The sequence below is a fragment of the Aegilops tauschii genome, chromosome 5, assembly GCF_002575655.3.
Source record: "Aegilops tauschii subsp. strangulata cultivar AL8/78 chromosome 5, Aet v6.0, whole genome shotgun sequence".
NCBI classification, from domain to species: domain Eukaryota; kingdom Viridiplantae; phylum Streptophyta; class Magnoliopsida; order Poales; family Poaceae; genus Aegilops; species Aegilops tauschii.
The window spans coordinates 551,677,407-551,699,426 of NC_053039.3; the positions used below are offsets into that span (position 1 = coordinate 551,677,407).

Below are 22,020 nucleotides of genomic sequence, written 5' to 3' on the forward strand. Positions count from 1 at the left end.
TGACACCCGCCAGCCACCTGTGTGCAAAGCACGTCGGTAGAACCAGTCTCGCGTAAGCGTACGCGTAATGTCGGTTCGGGCCGCTTCATCCAATAATACCGCCGAATCAAAGTATGACATGCTGGTAAGAAGTATGACTAGTATCGCCCACAACTCACTTGTGTTCTACTCGTGCATATAACATCTAGGCATAAACCTGGCTCGGATGCCACTGTTGGGGAACGTAGTAATTTCAAAAAAATTCCTACGCACACGCAAGATCATGGTGATGCATAGCAACGAGAGGGGAGAGTATTGTCCATGTACCCTCGTAGACCGTAAGTAGAAGCGTTATGACAACGCGGTTGATGTAGTCGTACGTCTTCACGATCGACCGATCCTAGCACCGAAGGTACGACACCTCCGCGATCTGCACACGTTCGGCTCGGTGACGTCTCATGAACTCACGATCTAGTAGAGTGTCGGGGAAGAGCTTCGTCAGCACGATGGCGTGATGACGGTGATGATGAAGCTACCGGCGCAGGGCTTCGCCTAAGCACTACGACGATATGACCGAGGTGGATTATGGTGGAGGGGGGCACCGCACACGGCTAAAAGATCAATGATCAACTTGTGTGTCTATGGGGTGCCCCCTTCCCCCTTATATAAAGGACTGGAGGAGGGGAGGGGCCGGCCCTCTCTATGGCGCGCCCTAGGGGAGTCCTACTCCTACCGGGAGTAGGATTCCCCCTTCCCTAGTTGGAGTATGAGAGGAAGGGAAGGAGAGTAGGAGAGAAGGAAAGGGCCCCCCCAAACCTATTCCAATTCGGCCTCCTCCCAGGGGGGGCGCACCAGCCCCTTGTGGGCTGGTGTGCTTCCTTCTTATGGCCCATAAGGCCCATAACTTCTCCCGCGGGGTTCCGGTAACCTCCCGGTACTCCAGAAAAATGCCCGAACCACTCGGAACTTTTCCGATGTCCGAATATAGCCTTCCAATATATCTATCTTTACGTCTCGACCATTTCGAGACTCCTCGTCATGTCCATGATCTCATCCGGGACTCCGAACAACCTTCGGTACATCAAATCACATAAACTCATAATACCGATCGTCACCAAACGTTAAGCGTGCGGACCCTACGGGTTCGAGAACTATGTAGACATGACCGAGACACGTCTCCGGTCAATAACCAATAGCGAAACCTGGATGCTCATATTGGCTCCTACATATTCTACGAAGATCTTTATCGGTCAAACCGCATAACAACATACGTTGTTCCCTTTGTCATCGGTATCTCAATACCTAGTTCAATCTCGTTACCGGCAAGTCTCTTTACTCGTTCCGTAATGCATCATTCCGCAAATAACTCATTAGTCACATTGCTTGCAAGGCTTATAGTGATGTGCATTACCGAGAGGGCCCAGAGATACCTCTCCGACAACCGGAGTGACAAATCCTAATCTCGATCTATGCCAGCTCAACAAGTACCATCGGAGACACCTGTAGAGCACCTTTATAATCATCCAGTTACGTTGTGACGTTTGGTAGCACACAAAGTGTTCCTCCGGTATTCGGGAGTTGCATAATCTCATAGTCATAGGAACATGTATAAGTCATGAAGAAAGCAATAACAACATACTAAATGATCAAGTGCTAAGCTAACGGAATGGGTCAAGTCAATCACATCATTCTCTAATGATGTGATCCCGTTAATCAAATGACAACTCATGTCTATGGCTAGGAAACTTAACCATCTTTGATTCAACGAGCTAGTCAAGTAGAGGCATACTAGTGACACTCTGTTTGTCTATGTATTCACACATGTACTAAGTTTCCGTTAATACAATTCTAGCATGAATAATAAACATTTATCATGATATAAGGAAATATAAATAACAACTTTATTATTGCCTCTAGGGCATATTTTCCTTCACGCGTCGTTGCTTCTTCAAGCCAATGTCCACCATGCCGACCTGCTTCGACTCCTCGGCTGGCATGGGGGCTGCAACGTCGCCTTACCGACCCGCGCTCTGCCACCTCGGCTAGACCGAGGGCTTCGTCATCTCTTCATCAACCTACTCCGGGGAGTTTGGCATCGCCAGCGAACAACTTCATCACCTCGGCTAGACCGGGGGATTCGTCATCTCTTCACCAACCTACTCCGAGGAGTTCGGCATCACCAGCCGACCAGCTTCGTCACCTCGGCTGGACCAGGGGCTTTGCCTCGCCATGTCGACCATGTTGCATCGCCACTTCGTCAAGCCGAGCTCTTCGCTCGATCACCTCGGGCTTGGGGGCTGGGACCTCGGCCAGGCCGAGGACTACGTTTTCGTCCCGCCACAAGCCTGGACCTCTTCATCAACACGGAGCACACTAACCAGCTAAGTCGCTTTCATGCCCAAATTTCCTCAGTTCTTAATTTTTTTTTGTTCGGTTCGACCAAGCATTATATTTATGTTAAAATTTATTTGTTAAAAACATTGTTTGTAAAAAAACACTTCTTTTCCTAGGTTAACTAGGGCTTTTAAATTTATATGAGTCATTTTATAATAAATTATTTCTTCTTAGTCGTTGTAAAGTCTTTTTCTGCCACTCCTTTCTCGACTCGAGTGTGTGGTCAATAGCTGGATAGCCTGGTTTCTCTCTAAAGCCGCTCAAGTTTAGTTCGCTAAACTGGCCTTTGAGAAGCATTCCGCCTTCGGGATAGGGAGGTTGAAGCCGAAGGCTGGCCTACTTGGAGTATAGAGATCGGATATGTCATGTCAAAGCACGAGATCATATTAAGACCAATTTCTGATTGGCACAAAAAAATTGATTTAGTTCGGACGTAAAGTTTTTACTAAAGTTTTTTGGTTTTATCATCTTATGGCACTTTCAGCCTACTTGTGTGTCTCCAGCATAAGTCTCGCAGTGCAACACCGGACACTTTTAAAAGCGTCGGCAATATCAACGGGGCGGGGGGGGGGGGGCTACAACTAGTGCCGAACTCACCAAAAGCCGTGGTACTCAGAGGAGTCCTCGGCAAAACGTTCTCAGATATTGCTTTGTATGCATCAGTTTCGAATTGTGTCTTTGGTCAATAGTTGGGTTGCCCAGCTCATGTGCTTGCCTCCTACGTTCCGCTTTGTTCGGCTAGGTGTGCAAAGGGAGAACCACTACGATTGTGCTTCCAGCTCAAATGGTTAAGCACCTAAGTGGAGAAGCCGAAAACTGACTGTCACAATGGGTGTAAACTGGTCAGCGATCTGATGACTGTGTCAAACTATAGATCGATAGAGGTTACCCCATGTTAAACGACGAGCCTTTCATAAAATTGGTCATAGTGTTAATGGAATGACCTCGGCTTACGTCGAACACTAATCGGGGGCTAGTAACTGGCCTCCCAACTTTAAGCTCCTATGACTAAGTGAAAGTTATAAAGCCTGCATATTTGATTGCCTCTTTTCCGCTAATGCAACCGCCTCCGGGCACCAAGACGTCGGCTAAGGGTTATCTTGTTACTGCGGAAACACCCTACGTAGCATCTTCAAAGGGGTAGAAGCCGACGATGGGCCACTTACAAATGATAAATGATCGCAACGGAGTCAAAAGAAACATATATCATCAACATTTGTATTCAACATACAAGCGTTGCCTTTCGTAATTATCGTTATAAGCCATAAATATACATCAATTCGACTAAAGATTTTGGCCAAGCTGCGTTGCCTGGCTCCTGTGTTTACACCATACTTTCCCGATTGTTCGGCTAGGGGGTAAAGGGAGCACCTCTGTGATTGTTACTTCCGGGTCATCCGGGCTAGTACCTCAGACTGGGTGAAGCCGAAAGCTAGCCATCTTAAGAATATAATTGGTCGACAACGACGGAAGTGAAAAATTAGGTTCATTAAGACCACAGAGTTCGAGAACTTTCCCCAAACTAAATCCTCAATATTTCCTCCCACATTGATCGGAGTTGAGGTTTCACGATCATGATCAACATGTTAGCCTGGGAAAAGGAACTTATAAAGAAACTATTTTCCCCGGAAGATGTTTCTTACGTTAAAAAGTAATATAACATATCTCTCCGTGTACCTTTGTTTATAAAACCGTATGGTCGGATTGCCTTGTTTACCGTAAATCTTTGCCCTCATAAAGGCTTTATAAAGTGAAACAAACACTCCCCGGCTACTGGCCGAGGAGGTTGAAGCCGATGGTCGGTCAACATAGTTTTGTACAATGCGGATCCGAGCATTAATGATGTAACGTACTTGGATATATACATAGAATCATTACATATAAATTGTGAGTAAGTCAATTTACTACAACCATCTTTTAAAGAGTCAAGGACACAACCTCGCTGCGACAACCGAGTAGCTGACATAATGCTCTCATAATTCTGTATTGGCATTGATTTTCCATCTATTAAGCCCCTTGGGGCCGACCTTGCCAAGCTCGGCTTTCGCTAGCTCTAGCTCCTTCAAGAGATCTTTATTCTCTTTCCGAGAAGTTTGTGTTAAACACAACAAAATTTTCTGTCAAACGGATATCGATCCTTAATTCGGCCGCCCGTGCCCACATTAAGGCTCGGGGGCTACTAGGCTTCACGCTTATCATTTACAAATATTATAGGGGCACATTGATCCCATGATCTGGTGTTGCCACCCGACCAGTGGCTCGGGGGCTATTGCATTGCCTATTCAATGCAGAAAATTCAAAGTGCCAAGTGTTAGGCTTGACCGAGCTATGGGCAAACGCGTCTTCGGACAATAATAGGTACCATCTGGGACTTATCCATCATTAAGCTAATATATTACGACGAATTCTCAAAACCCTCTCTCAAGGGCCTGTCCGCCGATCAGTATCTCCTCTAATGTATTACACTGCGTTTCTATTCCTACGTATGTTGCCGAGCTAGGAGTTGATCCTCAGGCCAATTTCGCGAATCAACCTGAGCTTTAGGGGCTACTGGGATCAACGGTTTCATGTTTTCCTTCAGATGCATCTCATATTTTAGGCCGACCCGCACCTTGAGGGCTACCGGCTATACACCTTGTTAGCAAATAGATTGCACCAATCGGAAATAAAATTCGCAAACAATCAGCCCACGCCTGAGGTGGTGCACCACTTCGGAAGCAGTCCGACGTAAAGCTCAGAGGCAAGTGGTTAGCTCCCTAGAGGGCGTTTCCGAATTAAGCTTGGTTGAATTCTTTCAACTTTTTCAAGACTGAGGTAGTCTATGATAGTTCGGATGCAGACCAACATTGGAGCTCGGCTGCAAAAGGATACATCGGAAGAAGTTCTGCAATCGGCATAAAGCTCGGATGCAAGTGGCTGGCTCCGTAGAGGGCATTTCCGGCATTAAGCTCGGCTAAACTCCTTCAGCTTTTTTGAACCAAGGTGATCTATGGCACCTCGGAAACAGTCCGGCGTTGGAGCTCGGCTGCAAAAAGACACCTTGAATGCAGTCCGGCGTTGGAGCTCGGATATAGTCATGCGTTAGAGCTCGGATAAAGTCCGGCGTTGGAGCTGGGATGCAGCTCGACGTTGGAGCTTTGGATGCAGTCCGGCGTTGGAGCTCAGACACCAAAGGACACCGCCGCACGGGAAACACATCAAACCCGAGGTATGGCATAGAAATAACGAGGCATTGATGAAGGCCGAAGACTTAAAGGGCACCTGGGATGCCTGACGTGTGAACACTTCAGATTTAGCTCGGCAATCCTCAAGATCAAGGATGGGAATATTTGTTAAACCATTTTTCAAGACCGATGACTGAAGATGAAGAACAGTTCGGAAGAATCGAGGAGCGTCCCTAACTTGAAGACCGGTTCAGGGGGCTACTGACGGTGTCCTAGACTAGGGGTACCCACCACGTCGTCTCCCGACCAGGTGGATCGGGCTGAGGACCCCCATGGCGGTTCACTAATGGGCTACTTCGGGCAGTCGATGACATACATGAGGAAGATTCCACAAGACTTGGTGATCAAGACAAGTACTCCTCTCCACTGACGTATTCGACTAGGACTCTTGTTATCCTAGGCCTCTGGTACATTATATAAGCCGAGGCTGGGCTAGTCGATAGATCATTATGATATTCATCCATCATAGCATTAGGGTTTTGACCACAACATACGATCTCGAGGTAGATCAACTTTGTACTTGATACTCCATCAATATAAACAAGAGCATGACATAGGGTTTTACCTCCATAAGAGGGCCCGAACCTGGGTAAAACATCGTCCCCTTCGTTCCTGTTACCATTGCTCCGAGAATCCACAGCTCGGGACCCCCTACCCTGAGGTCTGCCGGTTTTGACACCGACTCCGTACTGTTAAATGTGATGCAGATGAGGACAACCATATGTGGTGTGGCAGACTATACCACTATAAGGCGATACCGCCTCATCTTCACTTGATGCGGTAAACATGAACGATGTTCGTGATAACATTACCGACTACATATTTGTCACGAGAGGAGGGTAACTAACTTATAGGAGAGCAAGTGATGTCTTTTTGGTATAGATGTGATTGACGATGCATGAACAAGCAATGCCTTTTGGCATAGATATGGGACATCAAGAGGTGTCCTTTGGTATAGATATGTGACTGGTGATGTGTGCACAATTTAAGTCTCTTTGGTATATATGTGTGTTCATGATGATGTATGAAGAACTACCATTATATTTGTAGTTCCGTTGGCCCACAATCATCACATTTTAATTACCTCCAGCATACGTACAACAACTCAAAAATTAGCAAAACATGTCTAAAAAATTTATTACCATTACATTAGTACCTAAACACATCTGAACATCCCACGGATATCTCAGACATTTTACTGGGAAGCCACAGCTCACATAGTCAGTTCACCGAGCGACAACATTGCTGACAACAACTTTCCCACCACTCACATCCCACAACCCGCAACAACTTTCCCACAACTCACAACCCAACCAAACTTACTAAGAATCATTTTTGTTAGTTGTACCCATTCACCCTCCTCTAGGTTAGACCGACTTCGGTACAGGAGTGACAACAACGGTCCGCCGGCGGCAATAGTGGTCCAGATATCTCATTGTAATTTTCTATGCTCTTCGTACACCAGGCACACAGATGACATCACACTATACCGTTAACACAAAACAGAAAGAAAGAAAGAAAGACAGAAAACACACTTACTTATTCGGGATATCCAAACCGAAGTGGATACCTTGCTCCATGTTGATAAGTGTGACGCGGATGAGGACTATAGTCCACATGTGGTGCGACAGACTGTACCACTACAAGGTGGTAGAGCCTCATCTTCACTTGATGTTCGTTTTTTTAAGGTTGGACAGTAGGAAAGGCTCCTACTGCAAAATTATATTAATCAAAGAAAAAGTTTAGATGTTACATGGGGAAAAGAGGGGGGGGGGGTCTATACAAGATCATAAGAATTTACAAAACGTGACTCAGAGGGAGACTATGCTATGGAGTCTAGGAAGTCAGCAATCAGATGTTTTTTGTGGACAGGCAGTCTGTGAGCAATGTTGGAGAAATCAGCTATGAAGGCACTTGATGTTCGTGATAACATTGCTGACTATTGGTTTGCCGCGAGAGGCGGGTAACTATCTTATGGGAGAGCAAGTGATGTCTTCTGGTATAGATATGACTGACGATGCATTAACAAGTAATGTCTTCTTTTATAGGTATGAGACACCACGATGTGCCTTTTGGTATAGATATGTGGATGGTGATGTATGAACAATTCAAGTCTTTTGGCATATATGTGTGCTTAGGATGGTGTATGAAGAATTAATGTTATATTTCTAGTTCTATCGGTTTACTATTCTCACATTTTAATTACGTGCAACATATGTACAATAGCTAAAAAATTAGCGAAACATGTCTAAAACAGATTATTATCATTATATTAGTACGTAAACACCGTTTCAACATCTCAAGGGTATTTCAGACATTTTACTCGAAAGCCACAACTCGGACATGCAGTTTACCAAACGACAATACTGCTCACCGCAGCTTTCCCACGGCTCACTGCCTACATCAGCTTTCCCACAGCTCACAACCCACATCAGTTTTAGGCTTTTCCGCACAGTTCACATCCCAACCAAACACCCTCTTAGCCTTGCATTCACTGCAACTTGTTGAACACATAGACCCAGCTGTCATCGACAAGGTTAGACCGGCTCCGGTATAGGAGTGACAACAACGATGCGCCTCCAGCGGCACTGGTTGTTCAGTGGTCCAGATAGCTCAATGTATAATTTTTATTATGTTTATTATGGTGCTATGTACTTTCGACGCACAATCGCAATAAGCCTTGATTTTTTTAAATATTTTATTCTGTTCGTACATCAGGCACACAGATGACATCACACACTATACCGTTAACACAAACCACAAAGAAAGAAAGAAAAACACGCTCACGTGCACCACCATCATCCATCCATGTGTTGTAAAACCTTCCTAAATCCTCCTCCTACACGGCCAGCCGAAAAGCCCCAGACCAACCGTAGCGGCTATCACCCCAAAACACTCATCACTCGACAAAGCACGCCGGCGGCGATACATACATTCCACCCCCGCCCCCGTTTCATTTCCCTCCACCCTTTTCCGTTTCCCTCCACGGCCCCCCCCTCTTCCCTCCCCCATTTTCAGATCCAAAATCCAAATCTCCGCCCTTTATCTCTCCTCCCCCCTCCGACCCACCACCACCTCATCCATTCCCCTCCTCCCTCCCCCTTCCCGCCGCCGCCTCCTCCTCCTCCAAACCCCTACTCCCGCCGACCAATCGATCGAGCCAGTGCTCCGCTCTGGTGGTTGGCCGTAGTATAGCCCGTGGGTTCCTCACCGTAGCAGAGATCTGTGGCGGCGGAGCGGATCGGGCCGGCACCAAACCCCTAAACCCACGCCCCCCGATCCCCCGATCCGCGACGAGGAGCGGGTGCGGTGGCCGGACCCGCGGATCGCCGGAGCTCAGAGGGGGTGCCTGTCGCAGATCTGCCGATCCTGGCGCCGGACATGAGCTCCTCGGTCGAGAAGGTGAGCCGATCCGATCCGGAGCGTGTTTTCCGTGCCCGATCTGTAGATGCGAGGCAGGGATTTGGTGTTGATCTGACGTGTTTTGCCTCGGTCTGTTCGCAGGGGAACGGATCGCTGGATCCCGGCGAGCGCCCGGCCGCCGGCAGCCAGCCCAAGGCCTGCACCGCCTGCAACACCACCAAGACGCCGCTCTGGCGCGGCGGACCCTCCGGACCCATGGTGAGTGCCGCAGATCCCTCCCGATCTGTTGTCTAACCCCTTTGTTCTTTCCCGATCTGTGATTTACGGCGGCTGATCTGTTTTTTATGGTCTCCCTCGATCCAGTCGCTGTGCAACGCGTGTGGGATCCGGTACAGGAAGAAGCGGAGGGAGGCGATGGGCCTCGAGGACCCCCCCAAGAAGAGGCAGCCGGCGGCCGCCGCGCCTGCGGCGGCAGCGGCGTGCTCGGAGGCCGGCGGCGAGAGCGCGGATCCGGAGCAGCAGCAGCCTCAGCAGCCCAAGAAGAAGACGACGACGACCAAGAGGGGGCGCGAGGTGGAGCTCCGCGTTGTCGGGTTTGGCAAGGAGGTGGTGCTGAAGCAGCGGCGGCGGATGCGGCGCAGGCCGCGGCTGGGCGAGGAGGAGAAGGCGGCCATCCTCCTCATGGCCCTCTCCTCCGGCGTCATCTACGGCTGATCCAGGCCGGCCCAGCCCCACCTAGCTAGCTAGCAGCAAGCGGAGAGAGGAGAAGAGAAGAGAAGAGAGATGAGAGGAGATCCAGAGTGTGAGTGATTTGCTCGCTTGCTGCTTGTCTAGCAAGCAAGCATGCAGGCAGAGATGTTGCGGCGTCTCTGCCTGCTCCCCCTTGTTCTTTCCTGGTAGTTTTTCCGGCTGATTAGTTCTTCAATAATGAATGAATGAACGATGATGCAGCTGCAGCAGCTGCTGCTGTTCTTCGTGCCAGCTTAGCGGCTTTGTTCTTTCTTGTTGCCTAGTAGCAGCTGTGATGTTACCCAAGTAGTAGTAGTAGCGGTTATCCTAGTAGTAGTATCAGTGGTAGTGTGTAACATTGCAGTGTAAGAATTGAGAGAGCTTTATGAATGATGAACCATCTTTGTGGCTCCAGATCTGTGCAAGCACTCTCTTTTTTACCTGAAAGCGGGCTTGATAGCAGCTCCAGATCTGTGCAAGCACCCGCCTTTTCTTCCCTCGCAGCTGAAATTCATCCCAGGTGATCGATCTGCCATTGATGGATGTTTGATCTGATGTGATGGTGCACGGGTGGTGTTTCCGCCTGGGATCTGGGGTTGGCGGCCGGATGAGTAGTATTCCATTCCGTTCCGGTGATAGTAGTATTTTCCGGGTGGAAAAGCAAGCAGTGAGGTCGCCGTCCATGGTGGTTTCTCGAAAGGGAAAAGTCAGCACCCGGTCTTTCTTTCACCCTCTGCTGCTCCACTGCACTCCACTGCTGCTGTCACCAGCTTTCAGCCCGCTTGCTCACTCACTGACACTGGTAGGAGTGGAGTGGGGTGGAGGAATCCAAACCCTATCTACTGGAGTAGTAGTATCCCGATGTGTGACCCAGCGGGCCGGCGGGCCGCGGGGAGGGGGTGAAAGGCGGCATGGAATTTGCTTGTTCGGGAGGGTGCCCGCAGTGCAGAGCCCCCCATCCACACGGCCGGGAATCTCGTGATTGCTGCGTGCATCTCTTATCTTGTCCGTCCCGGACCAGAGGTGTGCCGCTGCCTGCCCCTGCCTGACGACTCGATGTTGCGATGGATGGATAATCATGCGACGGGCCTGCCTGGCTGTTGGCTGTGGGTATCTTGTGATCCTGGTTGGTGGTTTGTTCCGTTTTGTTTGTGTTGTGCTCCCGTCCGGAGAAAAAAGATCATTGGATGGATGGTGACAAGTCATTCGTTCGTTCGTTCGGGTGCCAAACAAACCATGTTTTGTTTTGTTAGTGGTGCTGTTGCGTATCATGCCGTGCGTGCGCGTGTTTTGGGTGTATAATGTATGTAGGATAGTGTACGGGTTTGGTGATGGATCGGACGGCCGCGTCCTACTTTGCGTATTACTAGCGGGGGTACCAGTTTTGGACTTGGGCCGGGACCTGGGGGAGTGGGGAACCGGGGATGGATCGATGGATGGATGGATGGGCGGTCTGCGCTGTTGTGTCTTGGTTTCTTCTCCGGGGAGGTGTCGACTCGCGGGTTTGGGGAAGGAACGGCGTACTAGTAAATAATAAAGGCGAGGGAGGCGTGGCGGGCACGTGAGTGTGTCAGCCGTGGAACGGCGGGGTGGCATGGCATTGGGGACTGGGCTCCGCTCCGCTGCCTGGGAAGGGAGCAATGCCGGCCGGCCGTCGTGTCCACGGCCTTGGCCTTTTACCGCTGCCGATGCGCCAAACGCGGTGCCCCTCCGTCCCAAACAAAACCCCTCCGTCGCAAAGTTATTTTACGACGGATGGAGTGCATAGTTTGCCACACAGGGCAGAACGTCATTGCAAAGCGCACCATCGGTCCTACTATCGGAACCAGACTTAGCAATCTCATGCGCCGTCCTGTTTGCCTGCCTATCAATCTTCACAACCTTAAGATCCTTCATAAACTTTGAGACGCTCATCGCTTCCTTTCTCAGATCAACAAAAAGGGGACCTGTCTATGGTTTCTTTTGCGAGAGAAGATGCAACAAAGGGGCAATCAGTTTCCAGAAAAATTGGTTTGTCAAGTAAGTGTAGTACCAACGTATAACCCGGGGAGGCACGCATGAAGTTCCGCTTCATCCACACAGGTACACGACCGAATAAAATCCCACAAAGAGAAGAAACCATGACTTCACCCAGATGATTCCTGACGACAAGCCCTACACTAGCAGATCTCATGCTCTCCACAAAATTAGCGTCAATATTTATTTTAAAATAGTCGAGATCAGGAGGCTTGCAAAGAACACAGACATTCGTTGGCGAATTAACGTACCTCCAATTATCTACCACCCCCTCATCTTTGTTGCTTAAATCCACTTGCACAAAGGCGTTGACTGACGTGAAGGTTTTCCAATAACTTTCCACAAAAATAACAGAGGCGGACAAAGGTTCTTCCCCCTTCCAAAAATCACAGTGGCGGTGCCGCACGGTTTCGGGAAGAGAGAAATGTGGACGTAGCACATGTCACCTCTCTTTGGATATGTCTTCTCTCTCCAATGCCGATGAGGTTGAAGAACATGCTTGTGGCAGACATGCTCCATGCAGGTGCTCCTATGCTGTTGCAGCGAAGTCGAAGTCGTCGGGCTGCGAGTGCGATGGAGGATTCGTCGAGGTGTTTAGTTTTTCATCATTTTCGTATGTCTTGTGGTGCTAGTGACCTAGCTTAGATATGTGTAGTTGCCTATTGTTCAGGTTTTCGTCCGGTTTTCCTCTAATAAACCAAGCAGCTCTCGTCGATGGCCTACGTCTTCTGAATGGAGTCTTAGCTGGTTTTCTGGTAACTTTTTTTTAATAAAACGTCTATACTGCCTGCACTCGTTGATTATAACTCTTTTTTAAGGGTTCATTTAGACGTGATGTAACTACTATTGTACGTCACATCTAAGTATGACATGAGCGCTCTCATCTTAGAGCTAGCCCATCCCACCTCGTGCTTGTTTGTTTGTGTGTTCTTCTTTGTTTCTTTAACGCCGACCCGAGGGTAAATCACCAAGGCAATCGCTGGCAACGGTTTAGGGGCACTCTCACCCGCAGGAAAACACTGCTCACTGCAAGAGATCATTAGAGATCTCTAACACCACAGAGATGCACGGATGATCTCTGTACACGCGCACTTCGTGAACGTTCACACGTTTCATCATATGGGTGAGGTCAGGTGTAACAGTACGGCCGGTCACCCTGCAAAATAAAAAATAAAAAATACAGCCGGTCACTGGTCACAAAGCCAATCACGACCATCACTCCCAGGCACATTCTACATCAGAGGTACCCGTAATTACTCATAGTAAAGCTAAAAAATTCAAGTCAATTACAACCAATAATACCAGATTGACCCTACTGGATTATCCAGGATCAAGCTGCTGTACGAAGACATACTTAACGCCATGTTTGGGTGTGCTGGAGTATTAGTTGCCGCTAAAAATTCTCAATAAATAAATAAAATAAAATGAGTTGCTGCTAAAAAAAGCTATAAAATTTATATTTAGCTAAGTTTGTATATCAGACAGGCTAGTGCTAGCTAGCGTGATAATCCAAGTTTACGATCGCGGGCGAGACCATTTAGCGGCTGCCCACACACACAGCGGGAGATAGCGGCTGCTAAGCCAATTAGTATATGTGCATATTTGTCTCGGAAACAGAGGATTTATCAGCAGAAAACAGGGGATCTTCAGTAGAAATTCAGACATAACCAGCATAAGAGAGGTCTACAGCAGAGACCAATTCATCACATAATGTCCGACATAAATTCAAGGTCTCAAGGATCACTAGTTGACCACTTAAGAGTATCTACACCCGGACTTGGCAAATCCAGCCCCTCAAACGCCCGCGGACGTGCCGCGGGTACTGACAAGGCATCCCTCAAATTAGTCATTTTGCATCCACCTCTCTCATATTTATTCCCTAAATCCATATAAAGCATGCAAGAAAAAAAATACGTACCACATTTACGTACTACCCTAGGTACTCTTCGTCGTTGGAGATGTCCACGACGAGGGTGACGGGCGCCGGCTAGACGGGTGGATAGGAGGGCTCCGGCTCATCCTCCTTCTACTCGACCTCATGCATGTAGGCGAACATCTCCGCCTCCTTCGCGGCCTCTTGCGCCTCCATCTCCTGGCGGCGACGGCATCTTGCCTTCGCAGCCGACTCCAACCGGAGGGAATCAATGATGGTCTGCTGCTCCGCCTGCAGATCCCCGTCGCCAGCGTCCCCCACATCCTCCTCCTCCTCCGGATTCACTGCATCCGGAGGTAGCCCCGCAACAATCTGGGCGGTCTCACTCTCTCTCTCTCTCGTGTTCTTGATTTGACACGATCTTCATGTACCGCGAGCTTTGTTACTATAGTTGAATCATATGGTGTTTCTCCCCCACTACCTTCTTGTGATGAATTGAGTTTTATCTTTGAGGTTTCACTATTATCGAATTGAATACTATTATGTATTTGAGAACACTTGATGTATGTCTTGCGTGGGATACCCGTGGTGACAATGGGGTGTTCTATTGATTCACTTGATGTATGTTTTGGCACTCAACTCGCGGATTCCCGAGGTGACATTGGGGTAATCTATTCATAAGGGTTGATGCACATTTTCGTCCTTGTTTCTCCAGTAGGAATCTTGGGGCACTCTTTGATGTTCTTTATGTTGGATTGAATATTATGAATCAAAAGTTGTTTGATACTTATCGTATAATTGACCCACGGATACTTGTGGTGACATTGGAGTATCTAGGTGACATTAGGGTTGATTGATGTGTGTCATATGGTGTTATTTCACTACGAACTCTAGGGCAGTTTGTGACACTTATAGGAATAGCTCAATGGATTGATCGGAAAGAATAACTTTGAGGTGGTTTCGTACCCTACAAGCAATTTCATCTTATGTTCTCCACGATACGAACTTTGGAGTGACTCTTTGTTGTATGTTGATGGATTGCCATATGATTTAATTATGTTATCATTGTTGAGAGAATTTGCACTAGTGAAAGTATGAACCCTAGGCCTTGTTTTCAAGCATTGCAATACCGTTTTTGCTCACTTTTGTTACTTGTTACCTTGCTGTTTTTATATTTTCAGATTACAAAAACCTATATCTACCATCCATATTACACTTGTATCACCATCTCTTCGCTGGACTAGTGCAACTATACAATTTACCATTGTATTGGGTGTGTTGGCACTATAAAAAATACACTTCCGTGATGATACGTGTTTATCACAATAGGTCACGTTTTTTGTTATGCATGTACATCCATGACGATTTTATGATAGAATCAAGATACTCATACCTGTGCTGTCGTAGAAGTGTTCCATGACATTACCAAAATTATCATCACGGAAGTGTCCACTTCCATGACGATAAATCGCGCGTCATAGAAGTGCTTTCGTCAAGGGTGACCGACACGTGGCATCCACCGTAACGGGTCGCCGTTAAGCTATCGGGTTCCGGTTTGGATCCGATAACCTGTTAACAGCCCGGACCAATGGGGATTTTCCATGTGTAAAATCTGAAGGAAATATGCCCTAGAGGCAATAATAAAGTTATTATTTATTTCCTTATATCATGATAAATGTTTATTATTCATGCTAGAATTGTATTAACCGGAAACATGATACATGTGTGAATACATAGACAAACAGAGTGCCACTAGTATGCCTCTACTTGACTAGCTTGTTGATCAAAGATGGTTATGTTTCCTAGCCATAGACATGAGTTGTCATTTGATTAACGGGATCACATCATTAGGAGAATGATGTGATTGACTTGACCCATTCCGTTAGCTTAGCACTCGATCGTTTAGTATGTTGCTATTGCTTTCTTCATGACTTATACATGTTCCTATGACTATGAGATTATGCAACTCCCGTTTACCGGAGGAACACTTTGTGTGCTACCAAACGTCACAACGTAACTGGGTGATTATAAAGGTGCTCTACAGGTGTCTCCAAAGGTACTTGTTGGGTTGGCGTATTTCAAGATTAGGATTTGTCACTCCGATTGTCGGAGAGGTATCTCTGGGCCCTCTCGGTAATGCACATCACTTAAGCCTTGCAAGCATTGCAACTAATGAGTTAGTTGTGGGATGATGTATTACGGAACGAGTAAAGAGACTTGCCGGTAACGAGATTGAACTAGGTATTGAGATACCGACGATCGAATCTCGGGCAAGTAACATACCGATGACAAAGGGAACAACGTATGTTATTATGCGGTCTGACCGATAAAGATCTTCGTAGAATATGTGGGAGCCAATATGAGCATCCATGTTCCGCTATTGGTTATTGACCGGAGACGTGTATCGGTCATGTCTACATAGTTCTCGAACCCGTAGGGTCCGCACGCTTAACGTTTCGATGACAGTTATATTATGAGTTTATATGTTTTGATGTACCAAAGGTTGTTCGGAGTCCCGGATGTGATCACGGACATGACGAGGAGTCTCGAAATGGTCGAGACATGAAGATTGATATATTGGATGACTATATTCGGACACCAGAATGGTTCCGGGGGTTATCAGATATATACCGGAGTACCGGGGGTTACCGGAACCCCCCCGGAGGCTATTGGGCCTCATGGGCCCAATTGGTGGAAGAGGAGAGGCGGCCAAGGGACAGCCGCGCGCCCCTCCCCCCAAGTCCGAATTGAAAGGAGGAGGGCAGCGCCCCTCCTTTCCTTTCCCCCTCTCTCGTTCCCTCTCCTCTCCTAGTCCAACAAGGAAGGGAGGGAGTCCTACTCCCGGTGGGAGTAGGACTCCTCCTGGCGCGCCTTCTCCTGGCCGGCCGCACCTCCCCCCTTGCTCCTTTATATACGGGGGCAAGGGGGCACCCCATAGACACAACAATTAATCTCTTGATCTCTTAGCCGTGTGCGGTGCCCGCTCCACCATAATCCACCTCGATAATATCGTAGCGGTGCTTAGGCGAAGCCCCGCGTCGGTAGAACATCATCATCGTCACCACGCCGTCGTGCTGACGAAACTCTCCCTCAACACTCAGCTGGATCGGAGTTCGAGGGACGTCATCGGGCTGAACGTGTGCAGAACTCGGAGGTGCCGTGCGTTCGGTACTTGATCGGTCGGATCGTGAAGACGTATGACTACATCAACCGCGTTGTGGTAATGCTTCCGCTTTCGGTCTACGAGGGTACGTGGACAACACTCTCCCCTCTCATTGCTATGCATCACCATGATCTTGCGTGTGCGTAGGATTTTTTTTGAAATTACTACGTTCCCCAACAGTGGTATCCGAGCCTGGTTTTATGCGTTGATGTTATATGCACGAGTAGAACACAAGTGAGTTGTGGGCGATATAAGTCATACTGCTTACCAGCATGTCATACTTTGGTTCGGCGGTATGGTTGGATGAAGCGGCCCGGACCGACATTACGCGTACGCTTACACGAGACTGGTTCTACCGACGTGCTTTGCACACAGGTGGCTGGCGGGTGTCAGTTTCTCCAACTTTAGTTGAACCGAGTGTGGCTACACCCGGTCCTTGCGAAGGTTAAAACAGCACCAACTTGACAAACTATCATTGTGGTTTTAATGCGTAGGTAAGAACGGTTCTTGCTAAGCCCGTAGCAGCCACGTAAAATTTGCAACAACAAAGTAGAGGACGTCTAACTTGTTTTTGCAGGGCATGTTGTGATGTGATATGGTCAAGACATGATGCTAAATTTTATTGTATGAGATGATCATGTTTTGTAACCGAGTTATCGGCAACTGGCAGGAGCCATATGGTTGTCGCTTTATTGTATGCAATGCAATCGCCCTGTAATGCTTTACTTTATCACTAAGCGGTAGCGATAGTCGTAGAAGCATAAGATTGGCGAGACGACAACGATGCTATGATGAAGATCAAGGTGTCGCGCCGGTGACGATGGTGATCATGACGGTGCTTCGGAGATGGAGATCACAATCACAAGATGATGATGGCCATATCATATCACTTATATTGATTGCATGTGATGTTTATCTTTTATGCATCTTATCTTGCTTTGATTGACGGTAGCATTATAAGATGATCCCTCACTAAATTATCAAAGTATAAGTGTTCTCCCTGAGTATGCACCGTTGCGAAAGTTCTTCGTGCTGAGACACCACGTGATGATCGGGTGTGATAGGCTCTACGTTCAAATACAACGGGTGCAAAACAGTTGCACACGCGGAATACTCAGGTTAAACTTGACGAGCCTAGCATATAACAGATATGGCCTCGGAACACTGAGGCCGAAAGGTCGAGCGTGAATCATATAGTAGATATGATCAACATAGTGATGTTCACCATTGAAACTACTCCATCTCACGTGATGATCGAACATGGTTTAGTTGATATGGATCACGTGATCACTTAGAAGATTAGAGGGATGTCTATCTAAGTGGGAGTTCTTAAGTAATATGATTAATTGAACTTTAATTTATCATGAACTTAGTCCTGGTAGTATTAGCATATCTATGTTGTAGATCAATAGCTTGCGTTGTTGCTTCCCTATGTTTTATATATGTTCCTAGAGAAAACTAAGTTGAAAGATGATAGTAGCAATGATGCGGACTGGGTCCGTGATCTGAGGTTTATCCTCATTGCCGCACAGAAGAATTATGTCCTTGATGCACCGCTAGGTGACAGACCTATTGCAGGAGCAGATGCATACGTTATGAACGTTTGGCTAGCTCAATATGATGACTACTTGATAGTTTAGTGCACCATGCTTAACGGCTTAGAATCGGGACTTCAAAGACGTTTTGAACGTCATGGACCATATGAGATGTTCCAGGAGTTGAAGTTAATATTTCAAGCAAATACCCGAGTTGAGAGATATGAAGTCTCCAACAAGTTCTACAGCTAAAAGATGGAGGAGAATAGCTCAAGCAGTGAGCATGTGCTCAGATTGTCCGGGTACTACAATCGCTTGAATAAAGTGGGAGTTAATCTTCCAGATAAGATAGTGATTGACAGAATTCTCTAGTCACCATCACCAAGTTAGTAGAACTTCGTGATGAACTATAATATGCAAGGGATAACAGAAACAATTCCCAAGCTCTTCGTGATGCTGAAATCAACAAAGGTAGAAATCAAGAAAAGCATCAAGTGTTGATGGTTGACGAGACCACTAGTTTCAAGAAAAGGGCAAAGGGAAGAAGGGGAACTTCAAGAAGAACGGCAAGCAAGTTGCTGCTCAAGTGAAGAAGCCCAAGTCTGGTCCTAAGCCTGAGACTAAGTGCTTCTACTGCAAAGGGACTGGTCACTGGAAGTGGAACTACCCCAAGTATTTGGTGGATAAGAAGGATGCAAAGTGAACAAAGGTATATTGGATATACATGTTATTGATGTGTACTTTACTAGTGTTTATAGCAACCCCTCGGCATTTGATACTGGTTCAGTTGCTAAGAGTAGTAACTCGAAACGGGAGTTGCAGAATAAACAGAAACTAGTAAAAGGCGAGGTGACGATGTGTGTTGGATGTAGTTCCAAGATTGATATGATCATCATCGCACACTCCCTATACTTTCGGGATTAGTGTTGAAACTAAATAAGTGTTATTTGGTGTTTGCGTTGAGCATGAATATGATTTGATCATGTTTGTTGCAATACGGTTATTCATTTAAATTAGAGAATAATTGTTGTTCTGTTTACATGAATAAAACCTTCTATGGTCATACACCCAATAAAATGGTTTGTTGGATCTCGATCGTAGTGATACACATATTCATAATAATGAAGCCAAAAGATGCAAAGTTAATAATGATAGTGCAACTTATTTGTGGCACTGCCGTTTAGGTCATATTGGTATAAAGCGCATGAAGAAACTCCATACTGATGGGATTTTTGGAATCACTTGATTATGAATCACTTGATGCTTGCGAACCATGCCTCTTGGGCAAGATGACTAAAACGTCGTTCTCCGGAACAATGGAGCAAGCAACAGATTTGTTGAAAATCATACATACTGATGTATGTGGTCCGATGAATATTAAGGCTTGCGGCGGGTATCATTATTTTCTGACATTCACAGATGATTTGAGCAGATATGGGTATATCTACTTGATGAAACACAAGTCTGAAACATTTGAAAAGTTCAAAGAATTTCAGAGTGAAGTGGAGAATCATCGTAACAAAAATAAAAGTTTCTACGATATGATCGCAGAGGTAAAATATATTTGAGTTACGAGTTTGGCCTTCAGTTAAAACAATGTGAAATAGTTTCACTACTCACGCCACTTGGAACACCACAGTGTAATGGTATGTCCGAACGTCGTAACCGTACTTTATTAGATATGGTGCGATCTATGATGTCTCTTACCGATCTACCACTATCATTTTAGGGTTATGCATTAGCGACAACTACATTCACGTTAAATAGGGCACCATCTAAATCCGTTGAGACTACACCGTATGAACTATGGTTTGGCAAGAAACCTAAGCTGTCGTTTCTTAAAGTTTGAGGTTGCAATGCTTATGTGAAAAAGTTTCAACCTGATAAGCTCAAATCCAAATCGGAGAAATGCGTCTTCAAAGGATACCCAAAAGAAAATGTTGGGTACACCTTCTATCACAGATCCGAAGGCAAGATATTCGTTGTTGAAAATGGATCCTTTCTAGAGAAGGAGTTTCTCTCGAAAGAAGTGAGTGGGAGGAAAGTAGAACTTGATGAGGTAACTGTACCTGCTCCCTTATTGGAAAGTAGTTCATCACAGAAACCGGTTAGTGTGACACCTACACCAATTAATGAGGAAGCTAATGATGATGACCATGAAACTTCAGATCAAGTTACTACCGAACCTCGTAGGTCAACCAGAGTAAGATCCACACCAGAGTGGTACGGTAATCCTATTTTGGAGGTCATGTTACTTGACCATGACGAACCTATGAACTATGAGGAAGCGATGATGAGCCCAGATTCCGCAAAATGGCTTGAGGCCATGAAATCTGAGATGGGATCCATGTATGAGAACAAAGTATGGACTTTGATTGACTTGCCCAATGATCGGTGAGCCATTGAGATTAAATGGATCTTCAAGAGGAAGACGGACGCTGATAGTAGTGTTACTATCTACAAAGCTAGAATTTTCGCAAAAGGTTTTCGACAAGTTCAAGGTGTTGACTACGATGAGAGTTTCTCACTCGTATCTATGCTTAAGTCTGTCCGAATCATATTAGCAATTGCCGCATTTTATGAAATCTGGCAAATGGATAAACAAAACTGCATTCTTTAATGGATTTATTAAAGAAGAGTTGTATATGATGCAACCAGAAGGTTTTGTCAATCCTAAAAGTGCTAACAAAATATGCAAGCTCCAGCGATCCATCTATGGACTGGTGCAAGCATCTCGGAGTTGGAATATACGCTTTGATAAGTTGATCAAAGCATATAGTTTTATACAGACTTGCGGTGAAGCCTGTATTTACAAGAAAGTGAGTGGGAGCAGTACAACATTTCTGATAAGTATATGTGAATGACATATTGTTGATCGGAAATAATGTAGAATTATTCTGCAAAGCATAAAGGAGTGTTTGAAAGGAGTTTTTCAAAGAAAGACCTCGGTGAAGCTGCTTACATGTTGAGCATCAAGATCTATAGAGATAGATCAAGACGCTTGATAAGTTTTTTTTCAATGAGTACATACCTTGACAGGATTTTGAAATAGTTCAAAATGGAACAGTCAAAGAAAGAGTTCTTGCCTGTGTTACAAGGTGTGAAGTTGAGTAAAGACTCAAAACCCGACCACGACAGAAAAATAGAAAGAGAATGAAGAGTCATTCCCTATGCCTCAGTCATAGGTTCTATCAAGTATGCTATGCTGAGTACCAGACCTATTGTGTACCTCACCATAAGTTTGGCAAGGGAGTACAATAGTGATCTAGGAGTAGATCACTGGACAGTGGTCAAAATTATCCTTAGCGGAATAAGGATATATTTCTCGGTTATGGAGGTGATAAGGAGTTCGTCGTAAAGAGTTACGTTGATGCAAGCTTTGACACCGATCTGGATGACTCTAAGTCACAATCCAGATACATATTGAAAAGTGGGAGCAATTAGCTAAAGTAGCTCCGTGCAGAGCATTGTAAACATAGAAATTTGCAAAATACTTACGGATATGAATGTGACAGACCCGTTGACTAAAATTATCTCACAAGCAAAACATGATCACACCTTAGTACTCTTTGGGTGTTAATCACATAGCGATGTGAACTAGATTACTGACTCTAGTAAACCCTTTGGGTGTTGGTCACATGTCGATGTGAACTATGGGTGTTAACCACATAAATATGTGAACCATTGATGTTAAATCACATAGCGATGTGAACTAGATTATTGACTCTAGTGCAAGTGGGAGAC

At 46.2% G+C, this 22,020-nt stretch overlaps 1 protein-coding gene across 1 annotated transcript; it reads left to right on the top strand.

Annotated features, from left to right (window-relative positions):
* Positions 1-8,460: 8,460 nt before the first annotated feature.
* LOC109754583 (GATA transcription factor 15) lies at positions 8,461-10,103 on the top strand. The gene is made up of 3 exons (XM_020313497.2): positions 8,461-8,999; positions 9,102-9,218; positions 9,324-10,103. Exons 1-3 carry the CDS (start codon positions 8,979-8,981, stop codon positions 9,672-9,674), a joined length of 489 nt encoding a protein of 162 aa, XP_020169086.1. The 5' UTR covers positions 8,461-8,978; the 3' UTR covers positions 9,675-10,103.
* Positions 10,104-22,020: the final 11,917 nt, after the last annotated feature.